Here is a 19,461-nt window from a genome sequence, read left to right on the forward strand (position 1 = left end):
GGAAGAAGGAAGAAGTGGTGGAGTGGGTGGTGAGGGGAGTAGTGGTGGTGGGGGTCTTCCACATGCACAGTGGTGAGGAAAGACAGGGAAGCACAGGGTCAGGGCTCCCAGTGCTAAGCTGTGAAAGGCAAACGTTTGGCAGAGTAATTACACGCCGCACTGCTCTGGGAGTGATTAGTGATAGTTGTCTGTTTAAAGTGTTTGGAGCTCACAGCCTTTATGGGCCACGCTTGCCTTCCCTTTGCCTAATGTTTAGATTGCATTTGCATCGAGGAGAGAGTTGCATGTGTCAACATAAACAGTGTGGCTCACAGAATCAGCCTGTGTCTCATTGATTCAATAATCAAGTTTACAGGATATAATATGGTATCACAAATAGATTGTTTGATTATTTGGCAATAAATGCAATGAGTAATCTGCAATGATTGTGTTCATATGTATGTAGCTTATATTATAATTGTAATTTGTATATGGGTAGTGTATAATAACACTGTATGTACATTGTTTATGTATATAGATGTATATATCTGTATATATATACGTAGCTCATACGTAGCTCATATAAATTGGTTTTAAAAAGGGGTAGAAATAAATAATTCAGACTTCGTCCAACTGTTTTGTACGAAAATGTGTTATTGAAATCTTCTTTTTTTGTGTTTTGAATTGTTTTAGAATGTTGAATGAAGAATGTAGAATGATTTTTTTTTTTACGTGTTAAAAAATTAATAAATCAAATGTTGATCTGATTTGACATGAAGTTAATAAGTTGAAACACAGCTTTTACAGTGTAGAAGCTTTAAGATTTTATTATAAAAAAAATTAAAATTAAAATTAAAATTGAAAAAAGGTTGAAAAAAAAAATCCTAATTTAAGTCCCCTGGGACATAATGAGTAATCATCACAGAGTCTTATCCGGGGTTGCCAGGTCAGGTGACATTGTGTTTCTGGTGCTGCATCCAGTGTTTTGATGTCCTGTGATGCTGTGCTTACACTTGCCGGCTGTTTTCTTCCATCCCAGCCTGTCAATGAGATTGCAAGATGTGTCAGTAGCAGCACTCCTGGGATGGATGTCCAAAACCCGTGCACCGAAGCCGAGTGGAAATAAAAATAAATACACAAAAATACCCAGAAAATGACAAGGTGGTGGTGTCTCTATACTATTTTTTCACTCATGATAAGATACTGATTTTGCAGCCTTGTGTATTGAAATGAATAATATCATATGTATTTATTTATTTATTTATTTTTTTAATGTTTACTTATTTTGGAGTGCGTAATATTAGAATAGACAATCAAGTATTATTACTCAAATATAGAGTATTATAGTTAGAAACAGTAGGTAAATTTGACACATAAATTATTAACCAATTAGCTGCATCCAATTTTATCCCTAAACATAAGTATTATCTACAATTGAATAAAATAAATTGAAAAATATAATTTTGAAACACGGAAAAATAACCTCAATAAATCCAATAAAAACAACATATTTTACATCATATTGGATATTTTCTATGCAGGCCGATATTGTCTGATGTTAACTTTTTTCAGATATCCGACCAATATTTGACATTATTCTTGGATCAGGACCCCCTTAAAGTATACAATCGGTCAATTAATTAGGTGTTTGGTATATTGATTTTACCGATCATTTGAGTTAACTACATTAGTGTCTTTATTAAATGCAACTATATATTGTGAATTATCTGTTTTTCTCTGATGGCTCCTTGCTTCTCTTCATTTGTCTCGTTGAAAACGTGGGATACACTCTCTATAAAGATTTTAATCCTTTACGGCCTAAGAAAATACCTGAACAAATCTGAGTTGCAAGTATCAAAGGAACGATAGGCGTCGTATTTCAGCACCTTTCCCGCTCTAATCCTGACTCTGGGGCTGACAGACAGTGGCTGGATAGCTGGGTGGCAATGAAGAGTATAGAAACAAACACAGCCGTGGACAGAGAAGGAAATACCTCAGGGACTTTCTGGGATTGAGGAAAAGGTAAGACACTACCTGTAGTGCAATCCCCTCCAAATCTGCACCAGGTGTCAGGCATTAGGGAGAGCATCTCCGCTTTGGATTTCCACGTCTGGCTCAATCACCCAGGGCAGTGTGTCAGAGACTAACAGGGAAAAAAGACACTGATGATCTGAAGCTTAGAGCGCACATGGAGGAGAAGATCAGTCTGGTCTAATAAAGATAATAAAGATACATGTATGTGAGCGTGAGGAAATTTCATCATTCACATTCATTCCTATTAAGTATATTTATTGTTTGCTGCAAGGAGATATTGGAAAAGAGCGAAAGACTTCAACTGTGTTTGAATTATTTTTAAAAAGTGACTGAAAATGCTGTCAGTGCACTAAATGTGTCTTGTTTGCAATGTACGCTCTCAATCATGACACGGCTGTTTCCATTACCCTTGGAAATGTGCAAAATCTAAAAAGCGCGATAAAAACTGGTAATGAAAACACCTTCATTTCGGAAAAAAAGCTTTAAAGCTTTTACGAGGAGGAATTTCAGACGTTTCGATAATGAAAGGTGTCGCAAAAGCGCTATGGAAACACTTTTTTCCGCAAATACACGTCACAGAACGTGACGTAATTGGTCACATGACCACTTCTCTCCTAGAGAACTTGGTGCGTTATGTGTAAACAAAAGTGTTGAATTTGTTAGCATTATATTTAAAAATTATTACTGCCTCATTAGACGTGGAACAACAAAGGAATACTGAGTGTTATAAGGAGGTTTGGAGCGTCTTCCTGCGGCAAAGTCTCACGGAATGAGATTTCCTGGGAGTTACGAGGCTCCTGCCCAAAACAACATTCAATGAAAACACATTCAGAGCGCAATTATACTTTGTCGACATTTAGAAATATTGCTTTTATTTTGTGAAAATCTGTAATGGAAACCCAGCTACAAACTCTAAACGAAACACGTGGCAACTTCTCTTGCACTTTGGGTTTGGGACAATTGTGATGAAAACTGTGTGAGTGATCTTTTTTTGTACCAAAGGAGGCTGAGTTGTTGGCATTATTGTTGCCAAGGATTATGCACAACACACCAAAGTGAGAAGCTGATTGTGGGATCTTTAAATGTGTCAGAGGCCTATAATCGGAAACTCAATATCTCAGCGTGAGGAGGAGATGGAGAATGCGACCGGGCACGTGTGGAATGCAGAGTGGCCGAAGGAAAAGCAGCAATCTGAATTTCTAATGCTGAGGATGTTTCCCAATCTGTGTTTATGAAACATGGATAGGAGGACTACAAAGGTAAGGGGATACACCATCAAAGCCTGCCCTGACACACACACACACACACGCACACACTAAAAAGCAACAATGCTGCAGTGGAATGCTCCGACAGAACATAATACTGCACCTCCTCCTCGTCTTCTCCCCAAAGCAGTCTCATTTGATTACAGTGTAGCAGGCCCCCAATTAAACCCCTTAGTCCCAGTTCTCACTCCTCTTTGGTGCAGTGAGTAGGAGGTAAAACACTACTTGCCAAAGTGTCCCAGGATAAAGATGAGGTGATGAAGTGGGGGGAGCCACATTATGGAAACAGACAAAACCAACACTGGAGTGTGTGACAAAAAAAGAAAGAGAAGTGGTTGTCCTGAACACTGTTGGCTGAACCAGAGACTGCATGTCTGATGACAGGGAGGCAAATGTATCGTTTACAGGCTCCCTCAGCCTCAGCAGAATCCCCCCCCCCTTTCACAAGTCGTCCCCAGCCACAGAGTTCGCCCTCTACTTAAGGCAACAAGAGTCAGGCTCAGAATTACAAGCCTATTAAAAGATACTTTTAATTACGCCCCACACTCTTGGGATCACTTCTTCCATGAACTCTGTGTTTCTTTGGCATGTGCGCTTGGAAATGGCACAACCAGGAGCATGTGTTGTTTTCTTCCCTCCAATTAAAGGGCATGTTGACAGATTAAGGCTGCTTCTGGTTTGTGCTCCACTAATGCATTTAGGGGAAGATGATGAACATGGAGATGGTGGTGTTGGAAAAGGGGGAGGGAGGGAGTTGGGGGTTGAAGAGAGGGAGGCCGATCGAAGAGGAAAAAAAAAAGGAGAGCGAGAACATGCACATGAACCCTGAGGGATTAATGTGTTTACATTACCTGGGCTGTGATCTATCACCAACCTCGTCAACTTCTATTATGCATCACATACATAAACCAGCAACAGACCTGTGAGCGCTTGCATCTCACTCATTCTATTTCAATTGGATTAAGACAGTGCAAATATCTCAGGCACTGCTCCCACGCTGTGGTTTTAGTATTCCGCTATAGTCATTTGATTTGTGTGTTGTATCACTTTACCTTTGTGAACGCTTTGGAGAAGCACCTGCTACGTGCATTGCAAGATTTTAAGCAGTGGGATTCTGATTATCAACATAAGGCACCTATAGCACTTTAAATATCAAACATACTGTTTAGTCGTATACATTTAAATGCCATGATCATGAATCAAAGTGTACAGGTACGTACCGGTGAGAGGTAGAGAAGCATGCCGAGTACGTAGATTCACCATCTGTGATTGTTTGGACCCAAGTGCAACCTCAGGTGTGTAAAACACTCTATCAGAAGAGTGTAATATCACTATAGACAGATGCTGACAGTGGAGTCTGTAACAAGGCTCCAGAAAGAGCTCATATTCACACCCAGCCTTCATTATATCTAATCAATATTAATTTAGTCCCTGAGCCTATTGACTTATTTCTGGAATGATACCAGAGGTCATCCATCTTGTTAAGAAAGAGAGAGAATTATCACTAATAATAATAAAAATAATAATAACACACCACCCCCCCCCGTATGGATAACAGTGGCCTGGGGTGAGTCTGCTTATTTCCTATGGATACGACTCTAAATAAATATGTTTGATAAAACAGACAAAATCAATGGGTGCTTCCTGTGATCCGTCTCCAGGAAATCAATCATCATCAGCACAGCTGGCAGTGAGACGCAGGAGGACGGCAACGCAGAGAGCGAGGGGCCAAATCTTTGTCGGATCCCTCTCATTTTGGAATCGCTTCTCATAATAGGGTCATCATTTCATCACTTAGCCACTCCAGAAGCCTGATGGTGGGGCGCAGGGGAGAAGGACCGTATAGATGGGGAGGGGGGGCACCGAAAGCCAATCACACACATGCACACACACACACACACACACACACACACACACACACACACACACACACACACACACACACACACACACACAGTCCATACATCTTCATTCAGGTCATAAGGGACAGAGACATCACATGAAGAGAAAAGAAAAAAGAAAAAAAGAAAAAAAAACAACACTCTCATGAGAGCCGTATCATATCATGTCAGTGTGTTTCATGTAAATATAATCACTTTTAAAGTCAAATTTAAAAAAATGAATTTGCAGGTACAATATGTTTAATAATAAACTCCAACTTTGTGCTTTTGTGATTGTGTGAGCAGGATTTCAATATTCAAAACAAACACAAAACATACCATCAAGTTTCATTTTAATACAGCGTAAATGACAGCAACAACAGTCACAACTGTTTAAAAAGTGACATTGGTGATGGCAAAATACAAAGGATCACAACACTAATCTCATGCCAATCACATGTTATTATGCATCATTTAAAATGAGGGAAGTAAAAGCCTTTTATAATCGTGATAATGACAGTTAATCACTGCTATAGAGCAGTTGTTTAGCACCGTGCACATATGTTTAATCATTTAATAACCCTCACGTTGGGAGGAGGAGGGAAAAAAAAAAAGAAAAAAGCAAGGTCAAAAATAAATTACATCCATTATTTGCCGCAGATCTCCCCAAAGCATTTGGAGCGAAAACTGTTTTGAATTTCAATTGACTTCCAAGTGGCAAAAGCCCTCAGCTAATACATCAAAGAAAAATTGGTGTCAACTAATCGGTTTAGGAGACAGAATGGTAAAAATATATATATATAAAAAAATCCAATCCAATGCACACTTTAAGCATTTTGCTGGATTAAGGTTTTGCTTTGGGACCAATAGCTGACCCCCAGAAAAAAATAAAAAAAACAAAAAAAAAAAAAACCTGCACAACACTCGACATTAACTCCTCCAGCCAATGGCAATTAGCCCGTCACAACACGTAATGTTGTGCAATAATCGCCTCTATATCCAATTTAGATTACACTTGCTCCCTCAGGCATTATAAGTGGCATGCATCATTTTTCATCCACTTCCTCTCTGCCACGTTAAGGGTGCGTCTAAAGCCAGGGCGTCTGCTCAGGGTGGTGGGTGGGGGGAGGAAAGCAGAGGTGGAGCGAGAGAGCATGGTATAAAAGTCACAAAAGCTTAAAAGTCCATCACAGGTGGATGTTTCACTTCGGATACTAGCACTGATGCACTTTTCTATGGGTAAAAAAGAAGAAGTGCACTCACCTCCACCCTATGCATGACCTTCTAATACAAACCCAGTGATCTCCAACCGTGGCTCGTCCTCCTGTTATGGACACAACAACTGTGAACCAACACATAACAAAGAGCCACCATAGCAACACATTCAAACTATAGCTTTAAATAAAGTGTCTAAATACAAATATAATGTTAAAACAAAGTACTTTGAACCAACGGTGATTGTAATTTTTCAATCAAATATTTAACATTATACACAACAGTTTCCTCCACACACTATAGTGCACCCTCCTCTTATACTTCACCCGGCTCTTTCCTCCTCTCTTCTCTTCTCTTCTCTCTCTCCTTTCCTTTCCTTTGGTCTGTTCCCACTATACCGGCGTCATCACTCTTTGCTCTCTGGAGGCTTTCAGAGCGTCACAAACACGTGACAGAGTGTGTGTGCACTTTAGCAGCGCCTACAGCGATCCCTTTCGGCTCGTGTGAGACTTGAACGGAAAAGTCAATCAGATGGAAAACTGCTTTAAAAATTATAAATACTGCGAAAAAAATATGTTTTAACAATACGATAAATATCAAACAATTATTAATAAATAGATAAATATATATAGAAATACTGCGCCAATGGATAATATAGCTCTATAAATAGTTATTTTGTTCATATTTAATAACAAACTGTACATAATAATAATAATAATAATAATAATAATAATAATAATAATAATAATAATAATAATAATAATAATAATATTTTTCTCACAAATGTCCATATTAATTTTAATAAAGTAATTGTTGATAAAACGGGCGTATCTTATCAAATGCTCAGCATGATCCAATGAGATTTCGGTCCATATACGGATTTGGTGTATTTGGCACTATTCTATCCTGGCTGGAGGGTTTATGACTTGCTGTAAGTATCTGAAGTTTATTTACGGATTCATGGCAAAAAATCAAAAATCAAATCAAATAAAAAAATAGATATATTAAGCAGTCTAAAAATCCTTCTGTACACAGATCGCCTCACATTTCTCCTCTAATCTGATCACTTAAAAGCTGATCGATCTCAATAGCATTACTTATTAATTGGCATACATTTAAAAAAAAAAAAAAAAAAACTTTTTAGTTGTCGTATAACTTACCAATACAAGAACTGTCCATATGGTAATCCATTTGAAACCTCCAAATGCGCATTAAAGCACAAGACGCACGGAAACGTGGAACATCAGACAGTTGATTTAACGCGCATTTAAAAACGAAGACTTTTTACGCACAAAGCAAAAGGAAATGAGGGGGAAATGCAGCATGGAAGCGACTTTAAAAAAAAAAATAAAACAAATAAATAAAAAAATCCTCTCCAACTCTTGAAGTAGACTACTGCATCCTGCCTGGCAGCAGCCGATTTGTTATTGATCAAGTGTGAAAGTGACGGCTTCGGTGGAGAAAAGAAGAAAGTTGGGAGCTGACATGTCGCCGTCTGGAGGAGGAGGAGAAGGAAGAGGAGGAGGAGGAAGAGGGGGTGCTGGGCACACTCGAGACTTACTGCGACGAGTCTAGTTAAAGAGGAAAAAATAGAGAAATAGAGAATGAGGATGATTGTTAGTTAACGCGAGAGAGAGAGAGAGAGAGAGAGAGAGAGAGAGAGAGAGAGAGAGAGAGAGAGAGAGAGAGCATTAATTTGAGTAGGGCTCTCATGGTTACCCAGCATAAGCTTTTCCTTCTCCTTCGGTGACTACACCCCGGGAGGAGGAGCGTAGTGCGCGGCGTGGTAGGCGTCAGGATCCACTATTTCCAACTTAGCATCTTGGCTGGACATTTTCCCAAGCAAAGCCCCCGCCTGACGGGCAAAAAACTTCTGCGCGGGCATGAGAGCGGTGGTGCAACTCAGATAAGCAACAGCAGCAGAAAAAAACCCCCAAAAAACAAAAACAAAGCTCCTGCGGACAGTGGAGAATAATCCACTTTAACCACCTTTCCTCTTTTGATCCGAACACTTGACTTTTTTGTTTTTGTTTTTTGTCGCCGTGGTTGTGGTTTAGAAGCGGGGGACAGGACAGGACAGGCAGCGGGTCTGCAGACGCACATCCATATCTATGCGTTCCGACGGCAGCGCATGACTACATAAAGGAGGGAAAGTGCGCAAGTTAAGTGGCTCACAGTCTCCCGGTTCCAGCATGGCGTATCCTCAGGGCTACTTGTACCAGCCGTCCGCGTCTCTCGCCCTGTACTCGTGCCCTGCGTACAGCACCAGCGTCATATCAGGACCCAGGACTGAGGAAATTGGGAGATCCTCTTCGGGATCTGCGTTTGCGCCCTATGCCGGATCTACCGCGTTCACCAGCGCCTCTCCGGGCTACAACTCCCACTTGCCATACAGTGCAGACGCGGCGGCAGCTGCCACATTCACCTCGTATGTGGTGAGTAAACTAAAGGTGATTATTCAATATAAAAGAGGGGGGAAATAATGGGCTATAAACTGCTTAAATAATCCTTTGCGCTTTGCTGCAAGGCTTCAGGAATGGTGCGTCACTGACCAGTGCGAGCATATAAAATTATACAGAAACCCCTAAAACACAGAGTAAACTGTTCGATAAAAACATGGGGTTGTTTTTGTTTGTTTGTTTGTTTGATACAGTAAATGTATTTATCGAGTTCTAAAATGAAATGTCCCGTTATTTTTTTCCTGAAGCTTCTGCAATCCTGCGCGCAGCATTTGATAATGGGTTAACATGTATTTTTTTTTCAATTGTTTTTTTAATTTTTTATTTTTATAATCCTATTTTTATTAGCTGTACAATTTTGGATAAATATACTTGTAAAATATCAAAACGTTTTGCTCTTTTTTGTTTTGTTTTTAGCGCTCTCGGTCCAATCTGACACTAAGGCCTAATTCCTCAAAAATAATAATATAAACAGAAAATAAAGGATTAAGAGTTACAGTGTGCCTCATTATCGCATGTACTTTAACATATGCATGTGTCATTTTTTATAAATAAATATAACATGGGCACGTATGCTGTATATTTTCTTAAGTCTTGCAAACAGAGGAATTGTCTTTTCTTTCCGGTGAATTTACAACAGTGTCATTAACGTCCAACTTGAACCAATGGATTAAAGCGTGCGCATGCATGTGTGTATACGTGTCTATGTTTGCGTCAGAGTGAATGCGCATGCGTGTGCAAAATCTGAGTGTGTGTTGTGCTGAGACAGTTTTAATCACTATTTTAAGTCTTAAAAAGAGGACTTTTTCTCTTCTTCTTTTTTGCACTTTTTAACACATTATATTTATTTCACTGTTTTGTGTTGCAGGGCTCCCCCTATGACCACACTACGGGTATGGCCGGGTCAATAGGATACCACCCGTACGCAGCACCCTTGGGCACCTACCCTTACGGTGACCCGGCGTACCGCAAGAACGCCACCCGGGACGCAACCGCCACCCTGAAGGCCTGGCTGAGCGAGCACCGTAAAAACCCGTACCCAACTAAAGGAGAGAAGATCATGCTGGCCATCATCACCAAGATGACCCTCACCCAGGTGTCCACATGGTTCGCCAACGCCCGGAGGAGGTTAAAGAAGGAGAACAAGATGACCTGGACCCCTCGGAACCGGAGCGAGGATGAGGAGGAGGACGAGAACATCGATTTGGAGAAAAACGACGACGACGAACCAAACAAGCCCTGCACAGACATGAAGGGAGACTCTACAGACACAGAAGCAGGTCGGTGGTGGTGAAGGAGAGAGAAAAAAAAAAAAAATCATCAATTTTTCATTGCAGTCGTTTCCACTCAGAGTGCAAAATTGATTGCTGGTTAATGGTGGTATATTATTTATAATGGGACAATTGCTTTAAATAATAATCACCTTGAACTCCCCTCGTTTGACTTCCCAGGCGCTGAAATTGCTGGTGACGCAAAGTGTTTAGCAGCCAATTTATCTTTAACAGCATAATAAGGATACAGCTGGTGAACTGAGCTGGGGATCCGACTTAAATTGCCTTTATATAATCATTATTTTTTACTCTTATTATCGCTGCTGCCCATATAATAATATATAAAGCCTGGAGCATATTTTAAAACGAGAGTATGTGCTTGGATTTGATCCAGTGTTAATATTTTCTATGTAGTGAGCCGTCCTATTTTAATCTGCTTCGTGTGTTGAGGAAGACAACATAGGTGTGTGTGTGTGTGTGTGTGTGTGTGTGTGTGTGTGTGTGTGTGTGTGTGTGTGTGTGTGTGTGTGTGTGTTTTAAATGTTGTAATGAACTCAGCGCGTTCTGGTAAAATGAGTAATGTTTTTCTTCTTTTTTTTTTATTTTTTTGCTGCAGATCACAAACTGTTGAACCCAGGGGACTCGGGCTGTGACAGGTTTAAAGAAGAGCACCACGGTAAAGACCCAGATCCACTTCTGAGTGACTCGGAGTTAAAAGAGCAGCAGCAGGAGGAGCGGACTACTACTACTGAGTTACTGCCGGATTCCGCCAAACCAACCACTTCGTCTCCCTCCGCGCTGGCCCGCGGGGGCCTCCTCCTCCAGGCCGCTGCAGCGCACCAAGACAAGCCGTCAGATTTGAGCCTCGCTCCGGGAACGGTGACCAGCAACGTGACCTCGGTGATCCACTCGCCCCCCTCGGCCCCCAAACCCAAACTGTGGTCCCTGGCGGAGATCGCCACGTCCTCAGACAGGTGTAAAAGCAGCGGTGAGGCCCCACAGGCGTGTCCCGGTTTGGCTCAGAGCGCACTGATGGGCACCGGCGCGTCCCCGTCGCGGTCCTCTCCCCAATGCGCGCTCCCGAACAGCACGGTGCTTTCCAGGCCGCTTTACTACACTTCTCCTTTCTACACCGGCTACACGAACTATGGTGGCACTTTTGGAGCCCTGCACAGTAACCACGGCCCGGTGAGCACGGGCCCCACGGCACATTTCAATGGATTAAACCAGACTGTGTTAAATAGAGCAGAGGCTTTAGTCAGAGAGAGCCACAAAGTCAGAGGCCAAACGCAGGTAGATCTTTGTAAAGACTTCCCTTATGAACTAAAGAAAGGTATGTCCAACATTTAATACCTGAATATTTTCCACTCACTGCGGACATTAATTTATTTAATTTTTTTGTTTTTTTGTTTTTTCTTAATTTTTTTTTTGTGGTTGCATTGGGAAAAAAAAAGAACAGCAATGATGAAGCGGAAATCTGAGAACAGTTATTTTCTGAGTAAATGCTTATCCTCAAATTTTAGTTTCTGAATGGTTTATCCTTAAAAAAAAAAAAAAAGTGTAACATGAATGTTCTTAATTGCCGCAATCCATTTGTATTAAAAACTAACATGTATATTTAATGTAGCATTTTTGTATTTAAAATGAACAACACACTATCTTTGAAGTAAATTATGGAGAAAAAATATATAAAGTTGTGCAGCGATTGTTTGTGGGAGCATTTTGGCATCATTTACACACGTTTTATTATACGTGCTTGGAAATCTCATGGTCATTTAAAAGGGGAGGATCTTTTATTTTATTTGCACAGTGACAGATGTTTCTTCGGGAGTTATTTATGTTTACAATTTTTTTATGAACTGTGTTGAGATGCTGGGGGGGGGGGGGGGGGGGGGGGTATTAAAGGGCCACACTGTTAACCAAAGAAATCAATAATAAAAAAAGGGTTTCAGCTTCTATCTTGGTTCAAATAATAACAACAAATTGAAAGTAATTTATAGAAATAGAAAAGTTGTGTTGGAGTTTTTCCCCCCTATTAAAATCCACTGGGCCTTATATTTTTATTTCTCTTTGGCACAATTTGGAAAGTGGATATTGATATAATGACAACACTAAAGGCGCAGCCGTTTAACCCAATTACCTATCGTGTTTTATTCTGAGCAATCTGGTGGTGAACACCGGTAATGAGCTCGATTTTATGCCAAATTTAGACCTCATTACTATTTTCCAAGGCGTGGCAAAGCTGTTAAAAGGGACGCGACCATGCATTGAGAACATACTGGCCTATTATACATCATTAATGGACAGCCTCTTTAATGACGCGTTAGATGTGGAAACGTTGGTGTTTGGGGGGAAAAATAAAATGAATGGAATGAGGAAAGAAGATTTCCGTGCCACGCTGTAGAAACATGCACAGAGATGTTTATTATCACAGCCATACAGGCGCAGGGATCTAACTTTTCCAACTCTTGCAGGTAGGTGTCACACTTGCTCCTAATTTCAGGGTGGAGGGAGATCTCAGTTAATCCGTCACGGTAACTCATCTCCGATCAAATGGCCTCACATGTTTGGGGAGAAGAAGAAGAAGAAGAAGAAGAAGAAGAAGAAGAAGAAGAAGAAGAAGAAGAAGAAGAAGAAGAAGAAGAAATGGGGAAAATACACACACACACACACACACACAATGATCACAGTTATTATGAGGATTAAAGCAATTTTGACAAGCAGATAAAAAAGGACATACGTTAACATATCATTAAAAAGAAAGGGACAATAAACAGATTATTATTATTATTATTATTATTATTATTATTATTATTATTATTATTATTATTATTATTTATTTATTTTACTTAAAAAACACTTATTTCGTACGTTTTCATTGGTTTTCACTGTGGTATTTACCACACACATTAAAGCCTATTGAATTATCACAGTTATTATTATTAATGTCGTTATTGTTGACCTCCACTCATGTGGGACGTGGTGCTCTTGTTTATGGCCGCCATTAATCTCTATAGTTTACTTTCCCCTTCTCCAGTTTGAGACCTCCCCTGTGGTTTCTGTAATTCCTCCCCTCCCCAGTCCCCCCATCCTTAATGTCCTCTATTCGGGGTCCCTGCTATTTTAATCTGACAGAGTGTGCCGGAGCAGTGATTGCGACACATCAGCAGCTAAATAGCATAATTACGGTTTTTCTCCTTCAGCTCGTCCCACTGGGAATGACGTGGTGCGCGCGCTGTCCCCCATAGACAGCATTAGTTTTTTATTAGAAATTGGTTTCTTTTTCTCATGCATTGATTGAAGGGAAAGGTTTCTTGGGGTCTAACACGCACGACATGTGTGGGACATAAATCACTCGTGTTAAAGTAAATACGCATATTTTTTTTTTTTTTTTTTTTTTACGCCTTCAAAATAGGCCATAAAAACCCACTTTAAAACAATTCTAATTAAAAAAATAAAATAAAAAAAGATATATATATATATATATTTTTTTTTGGAAATTTTGATTTAAAATTTACCACAGTTTGTACATAATGTTTTAATTAAATACATTTATTTTTTTTTTTTTTTTTCTAAACAGAAGCAATGTTTATTTTTTTAAAACGTACTTCATTCTAGCCTTAAATCAACGTTTTACAGAACATTTCGATAACAAATACTACTACTACTACTACTACTACTACTACTACTACTACTACTACTACTACTACTACTACTAATAATAATAATAATAATAATAATAATAATAATAATAATAATTATTATTATTATTATTATTATTATTATTATTATTAGTATTACATTTTTAGATTTTTTTAATACTCAAATTACAATTCCTGATTTGTTATATTTCAAATTATTTAAATCAGAATCAGAGATACTTTATTTATCCCATGGGAAATTTACTTGTGTTACAGAGGCTCAAGTAATGTTACAAATAAAAAAGAATAAACACTACTAGAAAGAAAGAAAGAAAGAAAGAAAGAAAGAAAGAAAGAAAGAAAGAGAAACATTAAGCTACTGCTATTGCCAAGGTTGCATGTTATTTATACACTTGGGTATTATTATTATTATTATTATTATTATTATTATTATTATTATTATTATTATTATTATTATTATTATTATTATTATTATTATCATTAATTTTGCAAGTTTTAAAAAATGTAGGACACCTTCTCACTATGTGTAAACTACACACTAGTTGATAACAGGCCAACTGGTTTCATTTCTGGTTGCCATACACTAAATATCTAAATATGATCCGACCACTTGTGCTGAGAGTGTTTTACGATCCTTCGCCTGCAGAGGAAGACCCCCGCTCTGCAACTTTGCACAAGTCTCTGTCCAAGGCTGTCCCTCCACTTGAATGGCATGTGGGCTCATTGTTGGGATTGCTACAATGTGAGAATACTAAACAGAGGAGGGGGGTGTGTGGGGGGTTGGGGGGTTGGGGGGGGGATCTTTCTCACTGAAGGAGACGGGGAGAGTAAAATCCGCGCTGAGGAAAGAGACAGAGGAGCAAAAGGCTCTGAAACATTCCCTGTGCCTCTGTTCCTGCTGAGCGCTCACGATCCAACAGCAGACAATGTGCGTCTTTATGTCTGATAAATGTTGTAGCTACACCCCCCCCCCACCCCCTCGCCCCCCACCCTAAAAAAAAAAAAAAAAAATGGTTAATGGAAGAAGCCTGTGTCTGAATTCTGTAGGTTGTTACCTCATTCACATGCACGACATTGATTTCTTAAAAGCCCATGCACTGCTGTGAAGAAAAAAAAAAAAAAAATGAGTAAACCCAAGTTAATTTCTGTACAAGCGCCAAAAATCGAATTAATGCACAGGTATCGTTTAGCATTAATGCATTAATTTAAAAAAAAAAAAAAAAAAAAAAATGTCATTAAAACTTGACATTTTGTCAGAAACAGCCAACATAGCGGCCACACCTGTTTTATTTATGTAAATATGCTCTAAAAGTGCATTTCTGTGCTGTCAAAACGCAGACAGAACCTTTTTTTAATAAGATGAATGAATAAAACGGGTGAACCTTTGCTTCTTGTTTGTTTTTAGCGATTTTTTTTTTCCTTCCGAAAGACATGATCTGATAACAGCTAAGTAAAGTCTGACACTTTGGCCAAGTATGATCCTCTTTATTATTCTAATTTTCTGCTACAGAATCCTGGGAAGTAAATCAAATTTTTCTTTTTTTTTTTTCGTTTTTTTTTCGTTTTTTTTTTTTTGCTGTAAAGCTTCTACAAATTTAGAAAACCAAATAAGCGGTGATACCCTTGTGTTGTGGATTTTACATAATTTACTATACAAAATTAGCTTTGTAAAAACACAGAAAGATCAGATATATTTTAATTGTTTTGTAATTTCCAGATCAGTTGCTCCATCTGTGTGCTAACTCAGCACTTTGGCTCTGGATCATGCTTGCAGGAGCAGGGCCACTTGGGAGCTGTGGACCAAACAGATTAGACACCTGCTTTACTGGCCAGTTTTCATGAATCGCCTCTTAGATACTACTGTGTGTCAAACCGCGAGGTGAAACCCAAACCTGTTGATACTCAATGTTCCTAATATCACCAGAGGATTGGTGTGCAGAACATAAACAACCCACTGACACGCACATAACCATATGGGCTGGGCTCAAATTTAGCTTTAATGTAGAAACAGACACTTAGTGTTGGCCTGCACAGATTAGAAGTTGCAAACAGCGACACATCACTGAGACTAAATACAGCAGTGTTTCTCAAATAGGAGTACGCAATGACACTACAGGGGGTACTTGATAGAGACAGAAAGGGGGAAATTTACAAATGGAAGCAATAAAAACATGGGGTTTTATGATGTGTGTCTTTAGTTAAAAACGATAATAATGCCAAACATTACCATCAACTCAAAACAACAACAAAAGCAAACAAAATAAGAGAAAAAATATGCGGAATACATAAAAAGAACACACAAACAACAGCAAAAAAACTACACAAAATAACACCAAAAACACACACACACACTAAAAGAGAAAAATACTAATACCAGCAACACACAACAACAAAGACACTCTAAAGGAGAGAAAAACACAAAATACACAAAAATAACAATGAGACATACAAAATGACATTAAAAAAACAACCTAACGACAGCAAAAATAATTTCAATACCAACAACAAAACACAAAACCGAGAACGAAATACACGAAATGAGAGAAAAAACATACTGAAAATTAAAAAGAACAGATAAACAACAACAAGATACACAAAATGACACCAAAAACACAGAAAATGATGATAGAAATGAGTTTAATTAGAACATGAACTAAAAATACATTAGGAGGGAGGTGACCGGAAATGAAAGAAACTTTTGAAAAAAATCAAGAAGCACTGAATACTGTTTCATTTCACTTATTTACAAAATGAGATTCTTTCAAATGTGTGTTATTCATTCCATCATTATGCACAACAGTTGTTGTTTTAAAGTAAGCAAAATGTTGTCATGGGACAAAGGGGGTACTTGGATTCAAAAGTAAGAGAGAGGGGTTACTTGAGCCAAAAAAAGTTTGAGAACCACTGAAATACAGTATTAGAAAATGCAATAGCTTAAAAAGGGGGGTTTTCATAGCTGTGACTAAAACGCTGACAGCTGCGAGAAATCAGCTTTCCCTTGATTCACCTCGTCAAACGATTCATAAAGATCCAATGACATGCTGTGGGGTCAGCGGCGGTCACATTGCTGATGCCGTATCCACCATTTCCTTTTTTTTCTTCTTCTATTTCTAACAAATCTCTATTTCATTTTTCTTGTCTCTCTTAATTTTTTGAATGCATTGATCGGAGACGCTGATCCTCAGGCTATTTAATCACCATCATTTCCTAAACAAGAAGACTAGATGAGGACACATCATTTCAAGGGTTTGTCTTTTGACAAGTCTGCACAGGAGACAAGTAGACCTGATTTGAAAAGACCTACCACATGCACCAATTTAGAGATTCAGCGCAACTTTTTCTTCTTTTTCCGTAAAGCACAACCATATTCATTCAAGTACCAAGACACTCAAAGCTCTGGCACCTCCAGCGATCAGACTAAATGGAGTCAGAAACCCTCTTGAATGCACAGTGAAGCCGCCTAGATTAGCTGGCAGAGAGTGATTTACTGCTATTTTTTTGCACTTCATGAACTGTTTTTCTTTTTCTCCGTAGAGCTCCTCTGGGAGAGATTACACGTGTAATTTTCAGCTGTGAGGTGTTTTAAGTGACCTCCCTCCCCAACGTAAATAAAACATTTCTATGAAGAAGGGAAGAGGAAAAAAAAATACATTAAGACAGTGTGATGGACTGAGAAGTCTTTGGAGGGCAGGGGGGTAAGCAACTTGGAGAACTCAGGGATTCAGTTACAGTAGCAAATAATAATAACATTACAGATTTAGGTAAGATAAAACCAGCATGTTACACTTATGTGTTTCTGTTTTAGTGTGGCAGATTTATAAAGGTCTTAGATAGTTTAAAATGTCAAAAAGTTGTCTCATTTTACCACATAACTGATCCCCCTATACACACACACACACACACACACACACACACACACACACACACACTGAGTGGTTGAAAGGCGCTGCTCATTGACCAATCTGCTCTGACAGCAGTGTGGCGTGAGCTCCCGACCTTGTGACTGCAAAGGGTCTGTGTTCAGTGGCCATGTAAGGGCTCACTGGCGCTCACACTAAAAAGGGTTTCAGCCCTGCCCAAGAGGAGGTGATGTGCACGGACACACATCTTTACACACACACACACACACACACACACACACACACACACACACACAAACATGGACTCAGCCTCTTGCCACAGAGCAGTGAGTGTGTGCAGGTTCTTCCTCCTGACAGTCATTGAGTCTTCAACACACACAAAAACATCAAAAACAAAAAATACAGGACGTGAATTATTTTTATTATTATTATTATTTGCTTTATTCAGTAAGCGTCTCTCATTCTATCATATTATTAGTGATGTGGAAGATTGATGAGCTGTTTTCTTTCAGTGACTTCACAGGTTCCACATGGGAGTATAAGGGGACCAAGCTGCCTGAGTGTTTATTTACATTTGCCCTTTTTAAATGATCCCTTTCTTCTCAACATCTGCTCCACATTACCGCACAGATATCTGTCCTAATGACCGCTATAATGCTAGTGCTCACACACACTTGCTCAAACATGAACGCCCCACAAATCCACTGCTGCCTGTAACATTACCATTATCCTGTGTTCACCCAGGGACACTTTACCCTCTCCAAACCACCTTGCTAAACAAATGGACATTTTCTCACTCCTTGTCCCCCCCCCTTTTTTTTTTTTTAGTTATTTTTGCACTGAGGCTTTTACTTTTTCTTCCCAGTTTGGTGTAGTCTGATGGATGCAAATGGGCACTTACTTAATTGGATCAGTTCCCAAGATGGAGATAAACGGGGCAGAGGTTCCCCCCACCCCCTCCCCCACCCTCCAGCTTTCCCAAGTTATTTTGAGCTTTTACACAGTTCAGCGGTGTGTGGAGAGAACGTTAATGAGGAGAAGCGAGGGGACGCTGCCATCACCACAGTTAGTGCTCAGCTCATTCCAAACTCACTCCCCCCCCCAATAGCACTCATCTCCATTGCATGAAGAAGATGAGTGGAAGTTGAGCTGCCTGGATCTGGATTTCGTCATAGTTTTGTCGACTACATTTTTTTTAACGAATGACAATAACTAGACTATGACTAATTCAAAACTATGCGTGTATGAAAACAGTATCAAAATGTATTGATGTTTTTGGTAACTAAGAGAAACGGAACTATAATTTTGTCACTAAAAATAATTTTAGTCAAAAGACTATGACTAAAACTAAAACTAAATAAAAATGTTCTGTCAACATTAACACCGGTGACAATGACTCTACGTCACATGTGCAAATTCAAGGCCTGGGGGCCAAATTTGGCCCTTTGTAGCATCTAATTTGGCCCATAAAACTGACAAAGAAAACATAAATCATTGTGCAAATTACCAAGTAATTCAAATGTAGATATCTCAAAATCCAAATACACAAATTCAATGAAACCCAACAATATTTGCATGGCTGACAGTTTTCCAACGCTTGTATCACATGGTGGCAGTCATTTTTAATCGCAAACCGTTGAAAGAACTCTACATTTTTCCAAAATACTGCAATTTTCCTCTAATTATTACACAGATTTCACCAGATCAAAAAAAAATTTGGACACAAAATCAAGGAAATCTAAATGGAGGTCCTGCAGGCACTGATACCAGTAATTTTTTTTATTCATATATCATTTAAACGTGGAAACTAATGCACATTTATTTTAAAATTACTCT

General features: G+C 39.1%; 1 protein-coding gene and 1 long non-coding RNA gene across 5 annotated transcripts; one reads left to right on the forward strand and one right to left on the reverse strand.

The window, feature by feature from the left end:
• Positions 1–778: 778 nt before the first annotated feature.
• On the reverse strand, positions 779–7,526 carry LOC114455309 (uncharacterized). 2 transcript variants are annotated; one of them, XR_003672669.1, is made up of 2 exons: positions 2,014–7,526; positions 779–1,019 (listed from the first exon to the last, which is right to left on the reverse strand). It is a non-coding gene; the product is annotated as an uncharacterized LOC114455309 (long non-coding RNA). The 2 variants fall into 2 exon arrangements; XR_003672668.1 differs by having other exon boundaries at positions 1,810–7,526.
• Positions 7,527–7,907: 381 nt separating this feature from the next.
• On the forward strand, positions 7,908–11,923 carry irx5a (iroquois homeobox 5a). 3 transcript variants are annotated; one of them, XM_028436449.1, is made up of 4 exons: positions 7,908–8,823; positions 9,701–10,112; positions 10,720–11,491; positions 11,528–11,922. In XM_028436449.1, the coding sequence occupies exons 1-3, from the start codon at positions 8,566–8,568 to the stop codon at positions 11,451–11,453; spliced, it is 1,404 nt and encodes a 467-aa protein (XP_028292250.1). In that variant the 5' UTR covers positions 7,908–8,565; the 3' UTR covers positions 11,454–11,491; positions 11,528–11,922. The 3 variants fall into 3 exon arrangements, with proteins under 3 accessions (XP_028292250.1, XP_028292241.1, XP_028292259.1); XM_028436440.1 differs by having other exon boundaries at positions 10,720–11,923; XM_028436458.1 differs by having other exon boundaries at positions 7,911–8,808; positions 10,720–11,921.
• The last annotated feature ends 7,538 nt before the right edge of the window (positions 11,924–19,461 follow it).

The sequence above is a fragment of the Gouania willdenowi genome, chromosome 3 (genome assembly GCF_900634775.1).
Source record: "Gouania willdenowi chromosome 3, fGouWil2.1, whole genome shotgun sequence".
In the NCBI taxonomy this organism is placed as follows: Eukaryota; Metazoa; Chordata; class Actinopteri; order Blenniiformes; family Gobiesocidae; genus Gouania; species Gouania willdenowi.

Coding starts and splice junctions, on each gene's coding strand:
- irx5a (XM_028436440.1), top strand. CDS start 8,566: ATGGCGTATCCTCAGGGCTACTTGTACCAGCCGTCCGCGTCTCTCGCC. Junction 8,824..9,700: donor ATGTGGTGAGTAAACTAAAG/GTGATTATTCAA, acceptor TTTGTGTTGCAG/GGCTCCCCCTATGACCACAC. Junction 10,113..10,719: donor CTCTACAGACACAGAAGCAG/GTCGGTGGTGGT, acceptor TTTTTGCTGCAG/ATCACAAACTGTTGAACCCA.